Source organism: Cryptomeria japonica, chromosome 4 (assembly GCF_030272615.1).
Source record: "Cryptomeria japonica chromosome 4, Sugi_1.0, whole genome shotgun sequence".
Lineage (NCBI taxonomy): Eukaryota > Viridiplantae > Streptophyta > Pinopsida > Cupressales > Cupressaceae > Cryptomeria > Cryptomeria japonica.
In genome coordinates, this window is record NC_081408.1 from 215,429,215 (window position 1) to 215,457,070 (window position 27,856).

General features: G+C 34.6%; 1 protein-coding gene across 2 annotated transcripts in view; it reads left to right on the forward strand.

Annotated features, from left to right (window-relative positions):
- The first annotated feature begins 24,391 nt into the window (after window positions 1-24,391).
- Window positions 24,392-27,856, forward strand: part of LOC131040594 (uncharacterized) — a 129,834-nt gene continuing 126,369 nt past the window's right edge. Inside the window, exon 1 of one of the 2 annotated variants that reach the window (XM_057973546.2) lies at window positions 24,392-25,640. In XM_057973546.2, coding sequence (XP_057829529.2) covers window positions 25,485-25,640 — 156 coding nt within the window. In that variant the 5' untranslated portion in view covers window positions 24,392-25,484. The remainder of the gene's footprint in view (window positions 25,641-27,856) is intronic. The other variant, XM_057973547.2, reaches the window with a different exon arrangement.

Consider the following 27,856-nt stretch of genomic DNA (forward strand, 5'->3'; position numbering starts at 1 on the left):
ATCAACTTGGTGTGTCATCTTTGTTGCTTGGTAGACATGGAATGATACTCGGTAGACAGCTCGGTGCATACTACGCTCTGAGACTACTTTCTTCTATAATCGACTAGACTGTGCATACCGACTGAATATTTCGGTAGAGATAACCGACTAGAGTATATAGAATAACTTTGATCATAAAACTAATGGCAACTTGATAAGTAGTAACAAGTGTTGTTGATTATATTTTAGATTTTAAGGAAAATATTTTCTACAAGTATGCAAGGAATACCCATAGGTCTTGGTGGTTGGATCAGCAGTTCAGGATGTGTCAAAACTCTTTCCCAATTGGCACTGTTATATCATTGGTCGATTTTGCAAAAAACTATACATTGCAACAACAAAATGAGGTACAGGCTCAGTATTACAATTCAATTCAAATTACTATTTTTGTTCACATAACATATAGACATGCCCTTGATAGTATAGAAGAAGACAGGAAGATAATCAGGGAGTATTATTTTTATATGATTTGATGCTAGATCTCACCCCTCCGAGTATGTGCAACATTGTTTTGAGAATTTTTTTGAGTTCTTGCAGGAGAAAGGTATTGCAATAGACCGACATCTCATATGGTCAAATAACTACACGGGTCAATTCAAGAAAGCTCGTATGTTTTATTGGTTAATTACAATGCATGTAGAGATGCGTGTATCTCATATTTGGAGTTTTTTTCAAGCTGGGCATGGGAAGGGGAGCATGATGGAGTAGGTGCATGTTTGAAGAGAGCTCTAGCTAAGAAGCAATTGAGGATTTCAAGTGCAAATTTTTTGTTGCACATTCTATTATTGATTGGTGTAGTTCAACAATTTCATGGGGGGACACTTGATTCAACAGTGCGTAGATTCTTCTAGTTGGTTGAGGAGGGCACAGTGGGAGACAAATTGGATTGTCAAACAATTAAATTTTCTTCAAAGATGTATTCATTTTGCAGCTCAGATGCAAGTACATGGACCATTTGGATACGAGAATTAGCTTGTTTTTGTCAGAGTTGTGTTTAGTGTGACTAGGATCAGTGCGAGTCAAGTGAGTGGGTGGATACGTGGGTTCCATAATATCTAACTCCTTTATCTCAAACAATATCCATACCAAATGATTGTTGGAATTAATGAACACTGATAGGGGGTGAATCAGTGTTCCGGTACTTACAAATTTGTTAATCTGATTCTTTATCCACCAGATGCACAAGTAAGAAATAGAAATGCAGAAACACAAAGAAAATAAGCACATAACCATAACACCAATATTTTTGTGGAAACCTGGAAAAGCGAAAAACCACGGTGGGATTGAGTACCCACAATATTATTATACTATGGCCAGTAGTAGAACAAAATTATAAAAGTTTGAATGCACATGCATTCAGACACACTCCCTAGAGCTCACTGCTCAATTACAAAAGGGTTACAACCCATAGGAAGGATCACTACCTTATATGCTAATACAAAATGATTACAATGAGTAATGAACTAAAGAAAAGCATCTGACTATGCCAAATAACAGTTTCGGTTATGCACAAGTGATTCATTGTGTTGTTCTGATAAATTGCTCTATTCTGCTCTGCTATTGATTGCCATATCAACAAAACTTAAGGTGCACACATGAAAATGCTCTCAATCGCTCCCAAAATCATCTCCCATATCATATCATCACCCAAAAACATTAACCAAGTTGATCTTATATATCTGCACTAACAAAATTGATCTCCCATAAGTTGGCTTCCCAAAATATCAAAATATGAAACATGTAGCTTCAAGTCGGTTCAAATCTTCACAAGACCATATTCTAAATCCAAAACATATGATCACACACTTCCCATAAGTTAGTCCAATTACCTCGAACTTACCAACAACCACCAGAATCACCTCAAAGAATTTGGTCCACACATTACACCACCAATTATGAAGATAACCCTGTTATACTACTCTACCGGATACTAGACCTTCTAAAAAGCATAAGAATCAACACCATGGGATAGGATTGCATGATAATCTGCTTCTCATACTCAATCAACTTAACTCTAATTACTGAAACAAAAAACATATCACTGGAAATGAGAAATGCTCATCAAGACTGTACATTGAGTATCACCGACAGACTTATACCAAAACTTACTCAAGACATTTGGATATCCCAAACTCCATACCGGATAAGATCAATGGGTTGAGTTGCCATCAATGACAACTCCTAAGAGATCTCATGCGCCAGATATCATCAATTTTCACCGGAGCATAACCAGAATAGTGTCTTATGCCAACAATCTCCCCCTTTGGCATTGATGGGAACAATATGAAAAATGAGAAGTGTTCCAAAACTCCAAACACTGCAAGCAATCCGACAATGTGAAATTTGTACACTCAACTGAATCCCCCTAAGAATGAGCATCATTTTTAACTACTCTCTCCCAACTCTCTCCCCCTTTGACATCAATGGAAAAGGGTAGGAATCTGCCAAAACTTATGTACAAATAAATGTAATAATTTACATGAATTTAAAAATATCTGCATAAGTGACCTTCAGGGATTTCAAGTAGTCATTCCATCCTCTCGGGTAAAAATCTAAAACATTAATCAGAGAACTAAACATGTATGTATGATCTTCAACGCCTTTCAGATCTAATGGCACCGATTTACCTAAAGCACTGACTGCATCCTGCTGGGCTCCAAGTAAGGTGTCCATCCAGGGAGTGATCAAACTTCTCAGTTCTCCCACTCTGCTTAACATTTTCTCTTTTTCTTTATTCAAGCCCTTTATTTTGTCAGTAAGATCCATTATTTGATCTTCAAGGGAACTTGGACAAACTAAATGAGGGGCAAATGAATGACTAATAATAGTTAGTTTCCCTTCAAGATCTCTTATTTGCTTATCAACATTTGCAGTAAACTTGGGCAAAAAGAGACATGATTTGAATATTTTGTCGCCTTCATCTAATGCATCTTCTACACTTTTCACCGCAGACTTCAAAACTTCCCTATCAACTTCAATTGTTTTCAAATAGGTTTGAAGCCTCATCTCATTGAACTTATTCAAAACCTTTATACCTGAAGCTTTCTCTAGTGATACAAAATTGGATTCAACTTTGTTTAACATATCCTTAAACTTATCGAAGGGTGAATCATTGGAAATTTTCTTAAGGTTAGGCAAACTTTATCCAAAACTGCAGTTGCCAAAAATATCACCTCTTTGTCATTTGAAGCAGACTTGAGTAAGTATTCACTTGCCTTGATCTGCGCAAGGGTGGCCAATTTTAGTTCTTGAAGAGGGGACAAGGTACTTAATTCTACCAGACCATGAGAAAGATCATCCTCAATTGCAATTTGCTTTCCTTTATCAGGAACAATGGCTTTTGTCATGGTTACCGGAGGTACAACAGTTTTCTTGTCACCCTTCTCCTTCACAACTTCTTCAATATTTACATCCTCTTTACCTCTCTCACCATCTCCCTCACCATTTCTAGCTTCACCTAACTCCTCTGCTATCATCTCTGTTAAGATCTCAATCTCTAGAGGATCCTGAGTAGCTTCACCAAAGTTATCCACTGCTTGATTACCAGAGGCATCAACTGGAGCTTCTTGTCCAACTGGATCTATAGATGACTGATCTTATTGTCCATCGGGAACATCTGCAGGCACATCTAGGATAGATGGAGTATCCTTAGGTTCAGTTACTACTGCTTGTTCTTCCGAAACATTTTTCTTAAGAAGAGTCTTCCGGATTCACATCAACTCTCTGATTAATCAAAAGTTATCTCAGAATTGTTTCAGTTTCCTTTATCACCTCATCTTTCTTCCCTATCATAAGTTTATTTACCCTTCTCTTCCTTTAGAATTTGTCCTTGGCAAGTTTTATTAACCGAGTGACTTCATCTCTAGAAATAATAGAAGATAGATTTACTAGCACATATTCTTTTATCCTCTCATCCTCAAGTGAAGTTGTATGTCTCCTTGTATTCAAAATGTCATACAAGATCTTGGGGATCATAGATGATAATTCTACCAAAACCTTACTAAATTTATCCATATATTCTACAATTGCCTCTTCAACAAATCGCTGATCTTTATCCTCAAAATTCTCATAATATGTAGAAATATTTTTTAAATTTCCATCTTTCAAAATCTCATCAATTAACTGTTGCAAAGTCATACGAGGCACAATTTCATATGGTCCTTCAAGCTTACCGGACTTAAGAGCTTGATCTATCTGAGATTTCTTCTTTCCCACCCTTGTCCTTCCCGATGGCTCTCCTTGTGACTTAGCTTTCTTAGTAGGAGGAGCATCACCGGATGTAGGCTTTCAGCTTCCCTTGCATAGGTGGCAATCTTCTTTACTTCCCTCACCTCTTCATCTGACTCTGTTTCCTCTTCTGCTGCAACATATTGCCTTGTAGGTTTCTCCTTCTTCCTTTTCTCAGCTCCACTGGTAGATGTTGTTGGTTTAGGCTTGGGTGGAGGTACCGACTTCTGTACACCAGGAGTAGGTACAAATTTGATGGGCTTTGCCTTGGACTGCTTGGGAGGAGTCAGTTTATCTTGTGGCTTTACCACATCTTCCTCATTTAGAATGTTTTTCTCCCTTTCTTTCTACACTTCTTATTTGGTAATCCCCATCTGCTCAGCAAGTTCCTCAACCTCTTTTCTCACCTTCCTTTTCCTTGTGGGCCCAGTGAACTTCTGGTGCAAAGCTAGGTCCTTCTCTTGGAAAGTTCCAAACCTTTCTTCCTTCTAATCCACCGATTGACTTAACAGGTGTTGAGCATATACATCAAGGGTGACTACATCTACCTCATACCACATGGGCATGATCCACACAATTCTCAGCTCAACTGCCTCCATGTGACACTAAACCTTGTCAACCATGAAACAAATAGTCATCTCATACTTCTCCAATATCTCTTTGGGAATTCTCTCTCTTCTTTTCATGGTGGCTTGGAAATTCTTGAAATAGCCCCATAAGGCAGATATTCTCATCACATTGTCACCAATACACAACAATCCTTCTTTAATTTTCATAGCCACCGGTTTGTCATAAGCCCATTGGACTTTACCAATTTCGGGGATCTCGTTCAAAAAATAGAGAGCTAAGCACACAATTAAGGATCCAAACTTGAAGGTATGTTTCTTGTCTTGCTTTATTTTCTTCAATTTGCTCAACAATTCACTTAGAAGTACTAAACAAAGACAACACCTTTTATCCTCCTTGAGCATCTGATATGCAGTGAATATGGCAGTAGCAGAGACCGGGTTCTGCCTGCTTAATTGGTATACCTTGTATCCCACCACCATTGAGGCGAATCTTACATCATGCTCATCAATGTCATTGATTGTCATCGATCAGTTGTCATATTGGAAACTGGTAACAACTACCACAGTAGTATTCTGTACTTTCCTCAGACTCATAATCTCATCGGTTGCACTCAAGCATGTGATTGCCTAAATGACTTGCTTTGTAATTTTATGTTGTTTTGTCCAGCCATATGAACTCATCATGAACCCTGCTCAGAATGTACCGAACTATTTCGCTTCGTCAAATACCAAAAAATGGATAAACTGTGTGAATCCCTTATCATCAAGGATCTTGTATTCGGGCTTCAGATTTCCCAAACTATCTACCATATGCTTGTTATAGAGTGTAAGAATGTATGCATTGCCAATTTCTTCAATATCACAGTGAATGTATGCCCTTATATCTTCATTGTGAAGGACACCATACGAAACTGAGGAAAATGCTCCTTCTGGATCATCTTCAATGGATTTGAAAGGATACCTTTTGAAAACAGGCCTTACTCTATCAAAATTTTCAACCACAAGAGGTGTAGCAATATCGGATGCAGATGCCATGATGAATTTAGGGTTTAAGAAGATAACTTGTGAATGGATAAATACCTCTTGATTCACAACCAGGTGCAAGGAATCACTAAATGATCGCTTCAAGCTTGATTTTTGTTGTCAAATCTCTTTCACTCTATTGCTCTGCTCTTTTCTCTTGAATGCATTGTGAAGATTAAACTTTTGAAATTCCCTTTTAACCTTTGAAAACCTAATTTTGTGTTGTAATAAATGCTCAACTTTGAAAGCTTTCGATTGCACTATTTTTCCTTGTTTCATTAACCGGATTACCAAACTGTCGCAAACCTTTTGGATGTTATTTGCATGCTTGATCTAGATCTTCTACAACCTTCTAGAACCGGTTACAGATCTCCAAAGAGGGGGTTCTATTGATCTACATGAAAAACTCCCCCTAAGGCCAAAAAGGCTCTAGTTACCGGATGAGGTTCCATCATTAGATTTAGGTGTGGAGCCATTCTGCACATTTTGATCTTCTTTCTTTAGCCACATCTTCTTATGTTGATCTCTGATTTCATCTACCTTTTCTTTTCCTTTTTCATCAGATTTATTTTTGTTTACCAGACCATTGTTCCTGCTTCTGCAATATTTTGCAATATGACCTAGTTTATTACATGCATGGCAGACAACATTTCTCTGCATTGGCCTGAAATTCATTTGATTTTGTCTCATCCTACATTTGTTAGATATATGTCCAAACATCCCACATGCAAAACATCTCTTATTCTGGAAATTGATCATCATTCTACACATATTTGACTTATGTCCAAAATTGTTGCATTTGAGGCATTCACCGGTAAAGGTAGGGCCATTATTCACAACATTATTCATCATCCCATTATTCATCCTACTTCTGCATTGATTTTCCATATGACCAAATCTATTGCAAATAAAACATTTACCATTGAATTTATATGCATTAGTTTGTCTTACCAGAGGTTTCTTGTTCTGCTGACGATTAGATTTTGCATTGCTCTATCTAGAACCAAATGATTCTCCTTTCTCATATCCAAGTCCTCACATTTCTTTTCCATTTCTCTGACCTTCCAGCATCTCATCCAACTGGGATGAACTAGCTTTGAACTTTTCTTTGTATTCATTAGCAGTAGTCATCTCCTCTCTCTGAATTATGATTTGTCTTTCAAGTTCTTGCCCATCATTCTTTGTTTGCATCATCTCAAGCTTCAACTGGTCATTCTCATAGGTTAGTCTGCTACATTCATGTGATCTTTCCTTCAAGGATTGAGTCAAGCTTTCTTCATTCTTCTTTCGGTCTTCAATTTTCTTAGTCATCTTCATGACAATAGATTGCATCTCATTCTTCAAAACTGCATTCTCCTTGGCCAGCTCCTCACATTTATCTATCTTGTAGAATTTGATTGTCAACACTTTGTGAACTTCTTTCTCCTTTAGCTTGTCCATCATCTCCTTTCTCTTTTCCCAAGAAGTGTTCAATTGATCTTTCAGGGTTTTAATGAAGTCTTCAGTTGCATTCAAATTTATTTTCGGGATGCTCTTTTCCTTCATTATTGCATCAAGATCTTCAAGTGCCACACTAAGTTGTCTCTACAAGCCAGAGTCCATTGATTCAACCTTCCAGATCTTCCTCAAGTTGTTAGGCTTCCTCAGAGGAACTAGGACCTGATACCAATTGTTGGAATCAATGAACACTGAGAGGGGGGGGGGGTGAATCAATGTTTTGGTATTTACAAATTTGTTAATTTGATTCTTTATCCACCAGATGCACAAGTAAGAAACTGAAATGTGGAAAAACAAAGCAAACAAGCACATAACCATAACACCAATTTTTTTACGTGGAAACCTAGAAAGGGAAAAACTACGGTGGGATTGAGTACCCACAATATTGTTATACTATGGCCAGTAGTAGAACAATATTACAAAAGTTGGAATGCACATGCATTTAGACACACTCCCTGGAGCTCATTGCTTAATTACAAAAGGGATACAACCCAGAGGAAGGCTCATTGCCTTACAGGCTAATACAAAATGATTACAATAAGTAATGAACTGAAGAAAAACATTTGACTATGCCAAATAACAGTTTCGGTTATGCACAAAGTGATCCGCTGTGTTGTTTTGATAAACTACTATGTTATGCTCTGCTACCAATTACCGGATCAACAAAACTTAAGATGCACATGTGAAACTATGCTCAATCGCTCCCAAAATCATCTCCCATATCATATCATCACCCAAAAAAATTAACCAAGTCGATCTTATATATCCGCACTAACAAAATTGATCTCCCACAAGTCAGCTTCCCAAAATGACAAAATATGAAACTTGTAGCTTCAAGTCGGCTCAAATATCCACAAGACCATATTTCAGATCCAAAATATATGATCACACACTTCCCATAAGTCAGTCCAATTACCTCCAGCTTACCAACAACCACCAAAATCACCTCAAAGAAACCGGTCCACACGTTACACCACCAATTATGAAGATAGCCCTGTTATACTACTCTATCAGATAATGAACCTTCTAAAAGACATAAGAATCAACACCGGAGGATAGGATTACATGATAATCTTCTTCTCATACTCAATCAACTTAACTCTAATTACTGGAAAAAAAAACGTATCACCGAAAATGAGAAATGCTCACTGAGACTGTACACTGAGTATCACCGACAAACTCATACAAAAACTTACTCAAGACATCCGGATATCCCAAACTCCATACCAGATAAGATCAATAGGTTGAGTTACCATCAATGACAACTCCTAATCTAGATCTCATGCACCATATATCATCAATCTTCACCGGAGGATCATCATAATAGTGTCTTATGCCAACAATGATGACATTGAAAGTTCAATTAAGTATGACTATATTTTAGATCTTCTACAATTAGGACATGTTTTTGCAATTGTTGCACTGTAGGCAAATGAAGAGATATCAAACTATTGGTTGGCATGGTGTGTATACGGAAAGAAAATCCTAACACAATTGGTGACAGCTGGTGATGGGTTCATGTATCCTACAGGTTCAGTTGTTGTTGCAGGAACTTGGTTGCAAACATACAAGATTAGAAAGAATGACATTACCTATATTTGAAGATTACGAGATACACAAAACCATTCTCGTGTATTCACACCTTATTATAGCTACAAATATCAAGTTGTTGAAACATCAAGCAAGACCAAAGACAAAATAACTATGGACAGTGAGTAGTGTTGATCATGAAGCAATACTGGATACTCTTAAGCAAAGAGATGACCCTTTAGGCACACTTGAGTAGCAGGTCTTTATTATATCTTAATTTTTTATCATGCATTTCATTTCAAATAATGATCATAATTTACCTTTATGTTCAATTTTTTTATGTGTAGATTAACAATTCTTAAAAATGCAGGTCTTTTTGATGAATAATACTATTGCATCAACGTAGTGGGTACACTCGATATAATTTGTAAGGATGTATCTTCATGACGTATAGTCCCACCTCTTCGTTTATTATCATGCATTTCATTTAAAATAGTGATCATAAAACCTTTATGTTCATGTTTTTTATGTGTAGATTAACAATTCTTAAAAATGTAGGCATTTTTGATGATATACAATACTATTGCATCACGATTTTAGCATCAACGTAGTGGGTACACTCCATATAATAAGGATGTATCTTCATGAGGTATAATCCCACCTCTTCATTCATTAGCATGCATTTCATTTCAAATAATGATCATAAAACCTTTATGTTCATGTTTTTTATGCATAGATTAACAATTCTTAAAAATGCAGGTCTTTTTGATGATATATAATACTATTGCATCAACATTGTGGGTACACTTGATATAATTCAAAAGGATGTATCTTCACGGTATATAATCCCACATCTCTGTTTATTGTCATGTTTTTTTATGTGTAGATTAACAATTCTTAAAAATGTAGGTATTTTTGATGATGTTCACATTGCTTATGTTGGCCTTCATTTATATGCAAACATTGCTCTACATAAGCTTGGCTCTTAGGACATGGGGATATCAGATGCACATGAAGTAGGTTGTTGTATTTGTATATAAGGACATTGATGTAACTTTGTTATGATGATATAGGATATATTTGTGCATGAGTACAAATATATACAATGTATTTGCACATGAGCACATTGGTGTAGTTGTATTGATGATATATAATGTATTTGTACATGAGTACATTGGTGTAGTTGTATTGATGATATACAATGTATTTGTACATGAGTACACCGATGTAGTTGTATTGATGATATACAATGTTGTACATGAGTACATTGGTGTATTTTTATTGATTATGATGAAAAAAGATGCATAGACTAACAAATCTTATGTGTATGGCCCACTTATGTATGTTCATGGATGTCACATGTAAGTGTAATGGTAATTATGTATCTAGAATATATGCAAATATGATGATCATGATCATTACAACTCAATATAGGCTTTTTAGTCTATATTTATCCTTTTCATCCTTATTATCATTTAATATAGGCTTGTTTGACAATTTTTCGCACTTAGGGTGCTCAAGGGACAACGCCGGTAGGGTATGGCCATGAGCATTCGATCAAGTAGGGAGGCAAAATAGGAGCATTCTTAGGGTAAGAATGCCTAACTAGACATGTTGGAATCGACAGTTCACGCCCATGACGAGTAGAACGATAATTTGGCTCAGTGATAACTTTTCATTGAATGCATTTGATGATTTTTTTGTCAACTAAAAAATCACTGCCTACGAAAAACTGCTCCAAATCTTGAAAATCCGAGATAGGATATTGTAGGCGGACCTCACATGACCCTATAGTTTTAAATGAATTATTCACAAGTGCCACAGATTCTAAGATACAACCTTTCAAAGTTTGATAATTTTTCGCACTTAGGCGCTCAAGGGATGAGCTTGCATGACCCTATAGTTTTAAATGAATTTTTCGCACTTAGGCGCTCAAGGGATGATTTTTTTGTCAACTAAAAAATTGCTACCCTACAAAAACTACTCCGAATCTTGAAAATCTGAGACAAGCTATTGTAGGTGGCCCTCACATGACCCTATAGGTTCAAACAAATCATTCGCAAGTGCCACAGATTCTGAGATACAACCTGTCAAATTTTGACAATTTTTCACACTTAGGGCGCTCAAGGGATGAGACCGGTAGGGTATGGCCCTGAGAGTTTGACCAGGTGAGGGGGAAAAATAGGAGCATTCTTGGGGTAAGAATGCCTAACCAGATGTGATGGAACTGATAGTTCATGCCCACGACAAGTAGAATGAGGAATTGGCTCCATATCAACTTTTCATTGAATGCATTTGATGATTTTTTCATCAACTGAAAAATCGTTGCCCTACGAAAACCACTCCAAATCTTGAAATCCAAGATAAAATATTGTAGGCGGTCCTTACATGACCCTATAGGTTCAAACAAATCATTTTCAAGTGCCATGAATTCTGCGATACAACCTATCAAATTTTGACATTTTTTCACACGTAGGGCTCTCAAGGGATGAGGTCAATAGGGTATGGCTCTAAGTGTTTGACCGAGTGCAGGGGAAAAATAGGAGCATTCCTAAGGTAAGAATGCCTAACCGGATGTGTTGGAACTGATGGTTCATGCTTGTGATGAGCATAATGAGAAATTAGCTCCCTGACAACTTTTCATTGAATGCATCTTACGATTTTTTTGTCAACTGAAAAATCATTGCCCTATGAAAACTGCTCCAAATCTTGAAAATCCGAGATAGGCTATTGTAGGAAGCCCTCACGTGACCCTGTAGGTTCAAACAAATCACTTGAAAGTGTCATGGATCATGCGATACAAACTGTCAAATTTTGATAGTTTTCCGCACTTAAGGTTCTCGAGGGATGAGGCCGGTAGGGTATGGCCCTAGTGTTCGACTAAGTAGGGGGGGAAGAAGAAGAGCATGCATGGGGTAAGAATGCCTAACTGGACATGTTAGAATGGATGATATAATGCATTATGAAGCACAATATTCCTACCTTCAGTGGGGGTGGACATATTTTGCATGTGACAATAAAAGAAAGGAAGGTGACATTTGTATCTTTCAACAACTGAATGACAATCAAAACAAGTTTATGTTTAGAGTTCATATATTCAGGTCTTAAATTTAATGGGAAACATGTGGAAATGAACCTCTTCTCAGTATCTCCCTGTTGAGATAGCTTTAATGATGGGCGACTGTTGTTGCATGTAACCAATGGATTATGAAAAAATTGCATTTCGTTGTAGAAGATATTTTGCTACTTTTCATTTGTCATTACTAAGTATCCATGTTATGATTAATAACAATACCAATATGGTCATATTATATAACCACAATTATGATTAGTGTGTCAACTTAAATTTCATCCGTAGAATGCTACCTGCAACAAGTTAGTTTCACAAAATACAAATGGAAATGCTACAGGAAATCCAAACTCAACCAATGAAACTACATGAAATACATATGAAATAAAAATATTAATATTACCTTCATGTTTTATGTCTCATTGTGTCCTAACTCCACTGTCCCTGGTTGCAGATGGTGTGCTCTCAGACAATGCACTGATAGCTTCCAAGATGGCATATGAAGAATGGACCGATAACTGGTAGTTAACTGATGCTATGATATGCAATACTACATGATTATGCTATATGATAATTGCTATTTGCTTCAAGATTAAAACTCATAGATGCATAAGTTTTACAAATGATTTGCTTGAAAATGTACTTGAAGTCTATTGAAGTCTAACTCTCTCTCAACTGAAGCTCTTTGTTTTATAAACCTTGAGAGGATGAGATGATGTGGCTTAGATCAACAGTCATGATCAGGTCTGCAGATTTGGATAGTCGTGAGCAAAAGTGAAGGTTGAGAGAAAGGGGGAAGGAGAAGACAAGTGTCACTCATCTCACCTTGACTGGGTTGCTGACTAAGGGAATCTAGGGATGGTTGGAGAAGATTTAGGCATGATAGGACAAGTGGACTCAAGTCCTTCCTAAGATGTAGGGGGTGTTGGAGAGAATATAGAAGATGGTTATGAAATATGTGTACGTACACCATATTCATTAAATTTGGTGGTTGAAGATAAATGATGAATTAATATTTAAGAAATATTAATTTCCTTAGCCACATGTTTGATGAGTTGGCAAAGGGAAGATGAAGTGGAGATGGAAGGTGAGTTGGAAGAGGGGGATTAAATAATTTAAGAAATTATTTAATATTTGAGACTATAGGATAGGAGAATAACTATTAAATATTGGATATTTAATTGATTGAAGGAGATAATTAAATATTAGATATTTAATTAACTTGGTTAGAGGAATAATCAAATATTAGATATTTAATTATTTTAGAGGAATAAAATAGATGAATTAATTAATAAAATATTAATTAATAGAAAGACACGAAATGAATTAAATAAATTAATCTTTTCAAATTAACTATTTAATAGAAGAATAAACATTAAATAAATATATAATATTTATTTAATCACTCATAGCCAATTTTATGTATATACAATTAGTTATATTATATAATTTAAATTCTAAAAGTTAACATAAAAATCAATATACATTGAACTATAATTGAACTCTAAAATTGAATTCTTGATTACCTCATCTCCACGTTTTCTCTTAAGATGGTTAGGAGTCCTGGAATATGTCTTCGTTAGAGCAGGGATGTCATCAAGATTTTCGTAAACAACCTATAAATGTTCACAAACATAACATTGATACAAGTTAGCATATAGTTGTCGATGATAGAAACAAATTATATCTACTAAACACAAAATAAAATAAACACATGTACCTGAGGAATCTCTTTTGCTTCTTCAGGTATTGTGGGTGTAGTCAACAAGGATGTGAAGCCAACAATTCTTTGTACATAAATATGAAAAGTATGTGAAACTATCAATCATTATAAGTTATTTAAACTCTTAATTCAATCATCTTTGCATTCAATTACCTTTCCCTTGTCTGTGACTGCGCTGCCAGAGCCTGGATTGTGCGACACTGCACTCACGCTAGGTGTGTCCTACAAGAGTAAAATAAGATAAATATGCAAGTTACTATATAATTTAATTAATGACAATTTAAGTGACGATAATGTATACAATAAAAACATAAACGACTAGGTGCAATAATATATGTACCGTATAGCTATCAAGGCCAAATGAAATGGCTATCAAGGTGTCGTCATGGACCTGTGATAACTCCTCCTCAGACATAAACTATTAAATAGACCATGTATATAAACATTAATACTTAATACTATCTCTTATAAATATTTATTTAAAATAAAATGTACTATGAAATTAAAAGTCTCACCACTATATCGTTAGTGCATGATGAAGGCACCTCCTTGTCTCTAGCATGTGAGGAATCCCCAGGGTATGCTCTAGTCCTTGTCATCACATCTGGTGCATCGGGCATATCAAACACCTTGTAATCAATAGTGTCCATGTGACGATCAACAGGCTCTCCAATAAGACCTAGGTATACTTGATTGCACATAGCACAAGTATGTGGCAATCAGCACAAAGATATGTGGAGCTGAAGAGGATGTGTCAATGCCATCAGATCCACCATTAGCATCACCAAAAGGCTGAGCTAGCGCCCCAGCCTGAGAAACCAAAAGGCTACTCAAAGAGTGAATAGCCAATATAGTTTGTGACGCTGCCTCAACAATAATATTTGGATGTTGTACTCGATGTGGGAGATCAATGGGAGGAGGGGGAAAATATGGGCCGTGTGATACTTGAATTGCCCAAGGTCTATCTAGAGGCATACCTAAACCCACACCCTGGAAAGGCTTGGTGTTAAAGTAGTTGACAAGCTTGCCCAAAAGAAACTCAACATACAAGTTTTTGATGAAATAAAATGGGACATCAAGATTGTTGTTGGGTGGTCTATCAAAAACCATCCACCAATGATCCCAATTTTTTTTTACAATATCATCATTTTGACACCATTTGATGGAAAGTTTTAGCTTTTTCACATCTATGGGCTGTCTAGTGCGGGGATTAATAAACAATGGGACAATATCAACTTTAGATATCTCAAGATCCTTCACCCGATCATAGGTCAAGCCATCCACATATTTATTCCTCATGGACTCTCACCACAAAAGAACAAAATTGTGCTCAGTAGTGACAATTTCTACATTGTTTATTATGGCATTAAGTGCAGATAACATTGGGGCTAGAGGAGGGATTTTGTTGTAAATATTAGCAATGCCCCTCAATTGGTTCAAATTTTGACCAATTAAATCTTGAATTGGGGGGGTGGGGGGGGGGTTAGTAATGAAGGGTTTGGTGGTTGTGGCTATTTATCATTGTCATTGTTATCCCCCATTTTACCTGATTGAAGTTGAAAATTTGAATTTAATCAACAAATTTCAAAGAACAATGTATTTCAAATGAAATATCAAAATTTTTTAAAAACAAATAAAAAAATGCGAAAAATTGACGAAAAGACAACAAAATTGGAATAAAATCATACCTCTATTGAACATTTCACAAAAAAAAATGCCATGAAATTGGATATTAGATTAAATCTGATATCAGATTTTATTGATTCGCGTAGCTTGTGGGTGAAAAATGACCCACGGGCTGTCTTAGTGGATATAAATATACCCACATGGATTAGATAACTGATACCTAAACCTTTTTCCCGACATAGAATACGACATCTTATATATTATATATGTGTAGACACCAAAAATTGTCTTGTTTAATTAAATAAATATATTACTTATTTAATTATTTTATCCTAAGCCTTCTATTAATTAAATAGATTTTTATTTATTTAAATTATCTTTTCCCTAAATTAAATAAATATTTTATTTATTTAATTGGTCCCACTTCCTCTATTAATTGAATGAATTTTTATTTATTTAATTAATTCATTAGCTTTTTTTCTTCATGACACATGTCATTTATCTCTTAATTTTTCTTTACCTGCCCTCTTCATATTTTATTATTTTCTTCTACCTACCCTTTAATCCTAGCCAACTATTTATTTCTTTCACCTCTTAATCTTATCCCTCCATTTTCTAAAGTGTCTTCTACATAATAGGATTCTCTCATTCTTTCACAACCCTAACACTTTTTATGCAATCAAGCGACTTTACAACCACAATCCGTTCTTTGTTGAGCTCTTGTGCACATAAAAAATCTGAGAGCAAATATATCAAACAAGATCAATGGAGATAGGAGACAATGGAGATAAAACCCTACTTGGCATGTGAATGGTATTATTAATTCAATTTGTTAATTTGCATGTTCTTAGGTATCTTCATTGGTGTATGGTGTGTTTTTATTGTATAATTAGGATTGTTTGTGGTTGGATCTTTGTGGTTTTGCAATAGTTTGTCATCATAATTTTTCACCTCACACAATATGAATAATATATTATATATTATTCACATATAATATATTAATTGAATAATATATGATATAATATAATATAATATATATGATATAATATAATATAATATATATTATATAATATATTATATATCTATATATTATAATAATATATTATATATTATATTATATATAATATAATATATATTTGTATTGATATAATATTTCATTAATATTAGATATCCGATTTGCTTGGGCTTTTGCCATGGCTAGATGTACTGAAATCCAAGCCAATCAAAAAGTCAACACGAATTTTTGGCGTTTTTGGGCGAGTGGAGAAGGCAATTTTTTTTCATATTGCCACTTTTTGGCCCCTCATTATCCTGCACATACCCAGTCCCTATTGTTGTAACTGTTATCTATGGTAAATGCAATATGTTGGTAGTTTGGTGGTTTGTTAGGACTAGTTCAGAGAATGCCTTGCATTGATGTTTCTATTGTTGTAGCTTGGAGGACATGCATATAATGTTTACGTAGTGTCTCTATTTAGCTTTCAAATGATGAAGTGTTCCATATGTATGTGTGTTGTGGTTTTGTTTCATAACCATGTTTCCTGGTATTTTGGTAATGAAGAACTCTATATCAGTTTGGTGTTGTTAGCTTGGCTCGGTTTGATAGTATCAAAGATGTATCTAGAAGTGTTAATTGATGCTCAAGGAGTGTCTCTATGTGGTTTGCATGATGTTGGTTGATTTGTTTGGTGTTGCATTGTCTAGAGTTGGTTTTGAAAGTAATTTGCAATTTTTTTGGCCAATAGGGCTTGCTCTTTTGCTTGTGCTATATTTGAGGGTCTGCACCAACATTGGAAATTGTTTTGAGTTGTTTTTGGGTCCTGCCATGCCTTGTGGGAACCCACATTGATAAATTTCCTTTGAAAATGTGTGTTTGCGCCGATTGGTTATGTGCACTAGCATAAAGAGTGTGTGGTGAAAGTATTGGAGCTAAATTGTTAAATGGTTGCTTGAGGCAGTGAGTCAAGAGAAAATACATTTTAGGGAGATTGTTGGATGTAGTGATGTTGAATGTTTAGTCATTATAACACAAAAATTCATTTATCTTGCTTGGAGATAACGAGTCTTCTCAGCAAGTCCTTCATATCTTTCCCTAAGGAAGTGATCCTCAACTTGCAAGTTATTCTAGGAGAAGTGAGCTTCCTTGGGAAATGATCTCTAAAAAATATATTGTAATATTTGTTTCATATAGTGTGATTTGACTCTCACTGTGGATTTTCCCTTCTTTAGTTTTTCACTTAAATTTGGTTTTCTCTTGTCCACATGTATTCATTGCTTTATCTTTCTTTGTTGCTAATTAGACTAGGGGTTTAAAGTTGAAATTAAGTTGTGTATTAAAGTTTCAAGTTTTGATCAAGACTGATTCACTCTCCCCTCTTAGTATTGGGGTGTGTCTAACACTAGGGTATTATAAAAATAAGTCAAGTTCAAGGAGATGCTAACAAAAATTAGGAATGCAATTGTAACTTATGTGATGCTTAGAAAATACTCACTAGTATAACACATGTCTTAGTAAGTGTTGAGGAGCATGTAATATTTGATGCATTTATGCAGTTATATGCCACAAAAGTATGATAATACTTCATAATAATATAATGTTAAAGTCACCACATTGGTTACATGTAATGTGTTAGGAAATTTATAGACACACAATGCCAATTTCCACAACCCAAATAGATAAGTCTATGCAAATAAGTATTCACAATCCATATGCAAAAGAATAGACAACATACCATCAAAAATGACGTAATATACACCCTAGGAAAACACTCAGGATGGAAAAACCAAACATCCAAAAGTATTCGTCTATCGTGTATTATCCAATAACAAAATCATTACAATACACATTCAAAATCTCCATTAACATTTAAAAAATATACACACTCTACAAGCACTTCATGTGAACAAACATGTAATCACACATTCCATGCCATGCTTCAAACCCTCACAAAGGAGACAAGAGATTCTCTCAACCCCTGAGCCAAAATAGCCAACTAGCCAACCTTAGACAACTACCCATGTGCTTGCTTTTATAAAATTAAGCTCACACAAAATCACTAAGTGTTATTAAATAAAACCATGTGACTAATACCATGAATTGCAAAACCATCAACCCCTCCTTTAATATTGGTATTGATTTTTTCCAATAAATATTTTTCCCATGTGAGGCCCCAAGTTAAATGTTTATCACAATATTACATACAATGCATAAAGTGGCCCCAATAATTTTAACCCCGTGTGATGCACATATCCCTAAGTCCCCTAGGTGCACCACGAATAATAATAGATTAAACATTATAACATCATGCAAGGTGTACAACACACCTTTTCCTAACATAATGTATCTATATATTTTGGACATATAAAATCGCATGATTCTAAGGATGATAATTTGGATAGAGCGGTTATGTGGTGTATCAAGAAACATGCAATATTGGTGTACAATTTATGAGTAGATGTTAGCTTAGCTAATATAGTATTTGGTACTATAAATAATATATTTTATTATTGAGGTACTTGATCACAAAAGTTATAATTGTGGAATTTGACAAGTATGTGGGTGTGCCACGAGACATTAATAATCCAAACAAGTCACAAGACTAATGTTGAAAAGGGCCACAATAGATATCAATGATATAGAGAGGGCTTGTTTGACTTTCATTGCTATCTTGTTGTCTCTTGAGTTAAATCTCATAGGACATTGAGAATATCACCATTATTCTTAATTGAATGATACTTAAGATAAAAATGAAGAATTATGTTAACAATAAGAAAAAAGAGGAGCATTAATTGCAATCATTGTCTCTAAGTTGATCCTTACAGGAAAGATACAATATGCGTTCAATTTACAAGTATGATTGATTTGGATAACTCAACATGTTTTTTTTTTTAAATTTAAATAGATTGTGGCATTTATACTTACAACAATTATTTATCTTTTAGTTATGTCTATGTAATCATAATTGTGTAAAATATTATCATTTATATGATGAAATGTTCACACAAATTTTCAATACACATGATACCCCAAGAGGTGCATTCATAATATTCATGCAATTTCATATTCTCATATTACATTTTTTGGTTGCTAGTCCTTGTCATAGGAAGGGATACTAAAGTCTTCATCTCTATACATGTACTTTTCTTTTTTGGTGTAAAGAGAAAAAATAATCCATCTTCCTAGCATTATTTTTCTTGCTCATATACCTAGGTAAGACACCAAGGAGCTAAAAAAAAGAGCTTTGAGGCTTAGATGTTGGTAGTGAGCTCTTCAAGTTCATCAATAGAAAAACATATAATTCTTGGACAACCATAAAAAATTCCAACCCAATTTTTTTTTGAAACCACTAACATATGAGGTGGTAGTCAAAGGCTTAATTTGTAGACAACTAAGATGATAAACTAAATATCATCATGTATATAGTTTATATGCAAAACCCCAAAAAAGTTCAAGATGAAAATGAGCAAACCAAATAGATCCATATGACAAGAGATTATTATCACTAAGGGTGGGGAAAATTACTTCAATGACCCACTCACCATTACCAAAAAAATTATTGGACCCAAAAAGTGTGATAAAGTTGTGTCCCAATATTAGACACAAAAAAAAACAACTAGATAGTTATGAGGAAGGGAAAATTATGCAAGCTCCTATGCCTACCCCCATAGCACTCCTAGGAATTTTTAACATTTAACCTTTGGTGGAAGAGGGATTTCAACTAGACCATCCTCCCCCTCATCCTTGTAGCATTTATAGACATTAGATTCAATACCAAAAACCATCTAGACCTTCATTTCCTTAGTAATTGGTACCAAGTGCCTAAGTATTTTGTGTTTAATCATCATCTCATGAAAGTATTAAAGGTTGTAACTATAGAAAAAATTTGCTTGGTTTTTAATATTAAAATTATCATGTAAAAGGTAAGTACCTGTTGTAGAAACCCAAAATTGTCCAGTCTAATTAAATAAATATTTTATTTATTTAATTATCTAAGCTTAATTCTTCTATTAATTAAATAAATCTCTATTTATTTAATTAATTCATTTATCCTCTTCTAGCCTTATTTCTCATTTAAATAAATACATTTATTTGTTTAAATTATCCTTTTCCTAAATTAAATAAATATCTTATTTATTTAATTGATCCCACTTCTTCTATTAATTAAATAAATCTTTATTTATTTAATTAATTCATTAGCCTTTTCTACCCATGACACATGTCATTCATCTCTTAATTCATACACCACCTACCCCTTTCATTATTTTATTATTTCTTTTACCTACCCTCTAATCATAGCCGACCTCCTTTTACACCTCTCAATCTTATCCCTCCATTTCATATTGTGTCTTCTATATAAGGAGATGCTTCCTTCATTATCAAACCTTGGCTAATCAATCATTCTAACTACTTGATCAATTGACTACTTGGCATATGCGATCCTACTTGCAACCACATTTTCGTTCTTTGTTGAGCTCTTGTGCACATAAAATTTGAGAGCAAATACATCAAACAAGATCAATGGAGATAGGAAGAATGGAGATCCAAACTCTATTGGACATGTGACGGTATAATCTTTGTGATTTCATTTGATTTGCATTGTCTTAGGTAATCTTTATATGTTATGGTGGATCTTTGTTGTTGTTAGGCTAGGGTTTTGTGGTTGAATTCATTTAGCCTTTCAATATCGTTATTATTGTTATCCATTTTCACCATATACACCTGTTGTTAGGGAGAGAATGGTGGCCCAACTAAGCAATTGTATCATTTCAAAGATACCCTTATGCTTTAACAAGGGACACCATTGATTTGGTTGGCATTCCAGTACACAATCGTAAATTTATCATAGCTTTGCACACGCTCACACAAGAAGTACCGTCCATTTTCTTAGCATGATCCTAGATCCTAGATGACTCGTTGCCCAAGATCTAGTTTATTAATTTCACATTTAATATAATCAATGATTTATTTGTGAATAGTAAAATATAAAAAAATGTATCAATAAACAAGCACCATATGTGAATGCTTCCCTATATTAAGCATGCACCCTTGATAGAGAAAAAAATATGAACAATGATAAAAAGCATAAAACCTCTTACCATACAAACCTTTCAATGACCTAAGTTTTGCACTCCAAGTGATTGTTGATGATAGAGGTTGAGTGTGATTACCTGAGTTTTTTGCAGCTTAACCTTGTCGCATCTAGTCTTCTTTCTTGGAAGTCTTATGGATTGTTTGATTCATAGATTTCTTCAAGATCAATGGAAGGTTGAGATTGGTTTAGGGTGGTTGAATAATATTACTTTAGAGAAATTCTGAATTTAAATTTGAGAGGGAAAAGGGATTTAATGCTCGTGGTTGGTAGATGGACAAGTAGGATTGATTTAATTAGATGATTGATTGAGATTACAAGTTAATTTGAATTTGGATTGAAGGTGGTTGGAGATGGGTGGTTAGAATTAGTTTGGTAGATTTGATGGCAAAGATTAATACATAATTTATTTTGCATTGGTGACTTGTATTTATTTTTTATTTTTATTTGTGGATGTAACATGATTGTCCTATTAGTGGGGATTAGAATATGATTTGGGGATTTAGGTCAATCAATCAAATAATTATATTACTTAATCAACCGAGAGAGGTGGATGAAGGATGTTAGTTTAATTAAATAAATGTGTTTTAATTAATTGATTGGGTGATGGGGGAATGTTAGAGGATAATTATTGATTAATTAAATACATATTATATGATTAAATAATTAGTGTTGAGACGACACGAGTGTGGTTGTGATAGGCCTAGTATGGTGTCAAAAGTGATGAAGGTAGTAATGTTAGATGTGTTGTTAGGATGTGGTTGATTTTAGGTGTCTACAATTTTATAGCATCATTCCCCCACCAACCTTCAACCTTTTGGTTAGATTCTACAACAATGTTTCTCTAACATCACTTGCACCACCTTGTTTATCACTAGCATGAATATAGAGGAATCCATGAAAGCAAAAGTCTATAACCATGAAGAGAGAGGTGAAAGATGTAGAATTGAAGCAAGAAGGGAATTGTAAAGTAGCCACCTTCACCTAAACAACCACCATGTCTATTACAAACACACAAATGACATCATAGAAAATGCCCCCGATGTGAATTCTCACAGCTTCAAAATTAATGAGCACGGAGCCCATATGTACATTTTAAAATGTCATTGCTTACAGTGTGAAGTACTTTCCCATGATCAAGAATTATTTTTCTTTGTTTTATTTTTAAATGTTACATTCTATTTTTTTCATTCATTTGTTTGAATTTAGATGGGTGTAAAAACATATTTTTTATTTCACAAAAAATAGAGAAAAAATGGGACATAATAAAATGCCTAGTAGTATACCAATACATACCACTTGTCCATGTCAAGTAGTTACTATTGGTGAGAAATCAATTCACATAATTTTTTGAAAGTTGTGGTCAACCTTCATGTATCCATTATTTGCATTGTTTGCAACACTTTGAAGTTGTATAAAAGTAGATTATGATAAGAAGTGACGGTGCTACTACCAATGTGAAAACCACACAAATTGGACAAGCCTATGATTCCATTTAACCTCTAATAATTATGCGTTTTTATGTGTCTTATTGCACAATGTACTATGTGCATAAATAATTATGCATAATGTATCATTGAAAATATGTTATTATTGGAAAGATACATGTCCTAAAATATAATGATAAATTTATCCAAGTCTTTATGGTTAATATTTATTATGAAACCATAATAATTAATATTAGTAAATTAAAATACCATCTACGCCACTTCTTTCTTATAAACAACATTTTATTGAATCATTGCTACTTACAAATATTTAAGATCATTTCAATCAAGCAATCTATAATGACTCTAAAAACATATAAATGAACAATACCTAACTCTCTTTAAAAAAAATCTATATTTATTATAGCATCTCTAAATACTTTTAGTAATAAATACTATGCCACCTCTCAAAACAACCTATCATTTAAGAAGAGTGTTCAAAAGTAATAAATTTATTTTTAATTTATTTGAATCCATTCATAATTATGAGTGAATATTAAAAAAAATGTTATACATTATGGTTAGTATATACCTATATGTACTTTCAAAAAATTCCTTTTAGACTCTTTGACTTACTTGGAATTCCACCTTCCATGTGATAAGGATGTTAATAATAAATTGATAGACCATCAAATTTAACCCAAGATAACGCTAAACGTTCTAACTTCCAACCTCACAGGGCATGAAAATCTGTCTTCCTTAAGAGTGACAAAAAACTGTTTATTTTCTTTCTGATTAGGAAAATGTCTTTGAAGAGATCCGTCCTATTCATGGTTGCCTTTGTTTTTCAACAAGAAGATTAACATATTCCAAAAAAGAGTTTCAAACGTTTAACAAATTTGAAAAGAAAAAGATTTCCAGCACATATTGAAAAAGAATGGTGATGACAGTAATGCTTAACGACGCAAAGTAAAATAAAAAATATTAGTAACCACACATTTAATACGCGGAAAAGATAATCAGGGCGGAAATTATATTTAAACAAATACTTATCATGTCGGATAGTATTCTTCTTGTTATTTTTATTTTCAGCTTCCTTCGCCCCTCGTTTTACTTGAAAACCCTGCTCTGCATTGTACAACAGGTTGCGTGAATGGAAAGAAGATGCAACGGATTGCTAACAATTTTAGGCGGTTAAATCACTTTTTTTCGGTTTCAAGTATTGCAATTTTTTTTACAGGGAGGAAAATTATTTGAATTTTACTGCCCGGGGGGACTGCGAAATTTGGAATGAAGGCGTCATTTTCGATTTTTTTGTTGTTCGAAAACGACCGATGAGGGCATGTTAAGGAAAGATTAAAAATAGCGGCGTGGTTGACAGTTGAGAATTATTTTAAGTTGTTTTGAAAGGCGTCACGAAAATAGCATGGCGATTAAACAAGACCCATGAAAATTAGCAAGGCATTGCATTCATTTCCTACACGCATCTCACGTGGACATTACGTCAGTAAAGAGTAAGGCTTGCTTTGTCTGTTACTGTAGAAATTAGGGGGAAAAAACAATGGAGAGACCTTTACCTTCTTTTTACATGGCTTTTAGACTGTCTTCTTCGTCTTTGTCTCTATCCTGCGATCAATACGAACCAGAGCATTTCTTATCACCTTAAAATATTTTAATTTAACTTAAATTGGCTCTAAATTTGGCTCCATTTCTTTAAAGCTTGGATGGATGAATTTCAAAACGAAATCTGCGAGGAATTCCAGTCAAAATTTGCCTTCTCATAAGTCTCTTTTGACTGAAACGGATTATTTTTCGTGAACGAAAGCATTTGGCGCTTCCTTGTGTCATATTTTGCCCCTTTTCATGAGTTTAGACGAAATCTGTGGTGAAACGTTGTATGTTATCTTGAAATCAGCGAAGTTTTAAATTTCTGCGGTTGAATCAGAACAATCCGAGCTCCCGTGGGTCAGATTTCGCCTATTTGTGGTGAAATTTAAGTTTTGGTGTTTGATTTAGTGAAGTTGTAGTTCTCGTTGTCATGTAAGAGCTATTTAATTTTTCCTGAGTTGATTCACCCCTTTTTCATGATTGCGAAGAATTTTTGTGCCGAAATCTTCGTGCATTGAACCGTTTTGAGCCTGTGCTGCCTTGGCAACCTTGTGTTCTTTTTTTTTCTTTCGAAACTGTACAGGCAAATGCTCTGCGAAGCTTTGCAATTTTGTTCGTTCTTGGCCTTAAACACTACCTTTGGGTATGCGAACAACAATCCGCATTAACTGCTTCGAAAAATAAGCACTGGTTAAACGAATAAAGATAGTAATATCATTATTCTGGTATTTTCCTTTCTAAGGTTTCTGGCTTTTATCGGTGTTTGGGACATTTGGGTAAAAGATAACACCAACAGCATAAGTATCCCAATTATATTTGCTAATGTAGTATTCTTGACTCCTCGTAAATGACTTTTAAAGTTTAAAGCATTGTAGCATCTTCCAGTAATATTCTTCAATTTAGATGCCGTTATTCTATCAGTAATCAGCTTTTTATTTGCCAGCTCAGAGAGTGCGATTCTGAGCCTCAAATTTTAAGAATAGATCGAAGGCCTTTAGCAGTCATTGGACAGTCAGAAGGGAAGGGTTGAGGTGTGAGCAGTAGCACCGAGATGAGATGGTGATGTCTTTAGACAGAGATTCGGAGCAGGTAATGAGCCTCAGAGGGGGTTCCGTTCTTGGAAAGAAGACAATATTGAAGAGCGATCATTTCCCTGGATGCCAGAACAAGAGGTTGCGGCCTCAAATCGAAGGTGCTCCCAATTATAGACGGGTATGTATGTTAGGTTCTTTTACATTCTCAAGCTTGTATTGCCGAACTGGTAGTTTATTTTCACGTTTGAATGCATAACTACCGAGAAAACAGATTAATCTATATCACGTTTGAATGCATAAATACCGAGAAAACAGATTAATCTATACCATTCTTCTACGGTGATTTCCTGCAAATTTCTCTGGGCCTGTGTTACTGTTGGAGTTATCACTCATGAAGCTTTTTCATTTGCCTCTAGTCATTCATCAAGTATTGGGAAAGTACAGTAGATTTCTGTTCTTCTTTTTCAGAGATCAAAAGGTTGGGACAACTGTTTGTCGCGTGGGTCAACACATGAATTACATTATACTTGATAGATCTCACTAGTTGAATTGCCCTGTTTCAGTTTTTTGTATGTTTATCAGGTTTATAGTCAATTGCTGTTATCTGGCTTATGCATTGGCTTTTAAATGATGTTTCCAACTTAACAATTCTTGAAACTATTGTTAAAGTACATCTTCATTTATATAAAAAAAGTAGTGTTAAAGCTACTTCCTTGGGTTCTACGTTGTGCAATATAGGCAACCATTTGCAGAAGTGGATGATAAGTAATATGGAATGGAGTAGACATTCTTCAACGTCCACTACAGTGGATTACTTGATATGTTGAAAAATTCAAGGAGTCAAATTGTAATGGCCCAGCCCAAAAATTAATTGCTGATTGGTAGCTAATTAAACATTGATCATTGTCCCCATAATATAGAATTTAATTGTAAGTTGTTGCTTCCTTCTATTCCTAGCTATAGCTGGAAATTGGAATGTTAAATGCACATATCTTCTGAACCATGCTTAAGCGTATCTGTTACAAGTTCTCTGTTAGTTTCAAAAGCATTTTGCCTTGGGTACCATGACAGTGCTTGTGTTTGAGACTAGTATTTGACACTGTGAGCTGCTTTTTGTTCATAGTCTGCAGAAATGAGTTTGATCAACAATGCTGATTGATCCTGCAGAGAAACCATACCAAATGGTTTAGAACAGAACATATTAGGAAAAAATCCCACTTTTTGATGACAATATGCTTGATGCATGACCTTGTGAATCTTGTCTTTCCGGCCTTCATTCCTCATCCAACATGTTCCATGGTATGAATTATTCATTTTCCTACTGATTGAGGAATCCCATTTCTTGTTTCTGCTCCTCATTTCCAAGTGCAGGTTACCTCATATCCTCTTAAAATGTTTTAATTGGCACTGTCACTACTCAGTAACTAGATTTATGTGGAAATGTTGAATGTTTCCGTTTGATTTTACATCTTAAAGTTTATTTTGTGTTAAACTTATTATAAGGACAGCCAAGGGCATTTTAAAAACCTTGTGGGCCTAATATGGATGTCTCTGGAAATCTTAAAATATTGCCCCACAAAAAGAATTGCCTAGTCAGCTTTCCTTATTTCAGGTCACTGTACTGCGGACACATTTCCAGATCTTGTATAGACCCTTCCATATAGATTGATGAGGATGTTGGTCATTCCATCATATTTTCATACATAGTGAGGTCAGCTTTTGCCTCAAACTGTGGACTCCATCAACCTTATAATCTTATCTTCTTTGGCCACAGCTCTTATGTTCTCATTTATTATCTGTATATTTTGCATAACATGACTTCGAATTTTATGCCATGTTTTAGGGTTTACCTATTAGGTTGACACCATGGTTAGAATGTTTTTTAATTATGTGCTATTTAATTTTAGCTTGTATTGTCGAGCTTCTTCGAGTGTTGGAAGTTGGAACTTCTGTTTTATACTCCATTTTGCTATTGGTATTGATTGTAGGTTTGGGTGCCATTGATCTATTTTGGTTACTTAATAGACATTTATTTAATTTTTTGTTTTTGTTTTTTTTCTCAAATAGTGAAAACCAAACATGCTTTTGTTGAAATTTAATTTTTTTTCGCTTTGCATTTGTGTTAACTGAGAATGAGACAATTTTGCATTTTAAAGTAGCTTATATTATGTCACTGTCAAAGATCGTGCTAAAGCATATTTCAAGTTGTTAATGTATTACATGAATGTGTGATCCATGAAAATCCAGAAGTTGAGAACTCTAGAAAATAAGTGGTTTTTTCCACAGGCTGAAACTGTTGCATTGGAAGTGAAACCATCATGGCGAATTTGAAATTGCTGTGGCTGAAACAAGACTGCCACCTGTTGACAACTGTTGGTTTCAGCATGGCACAGG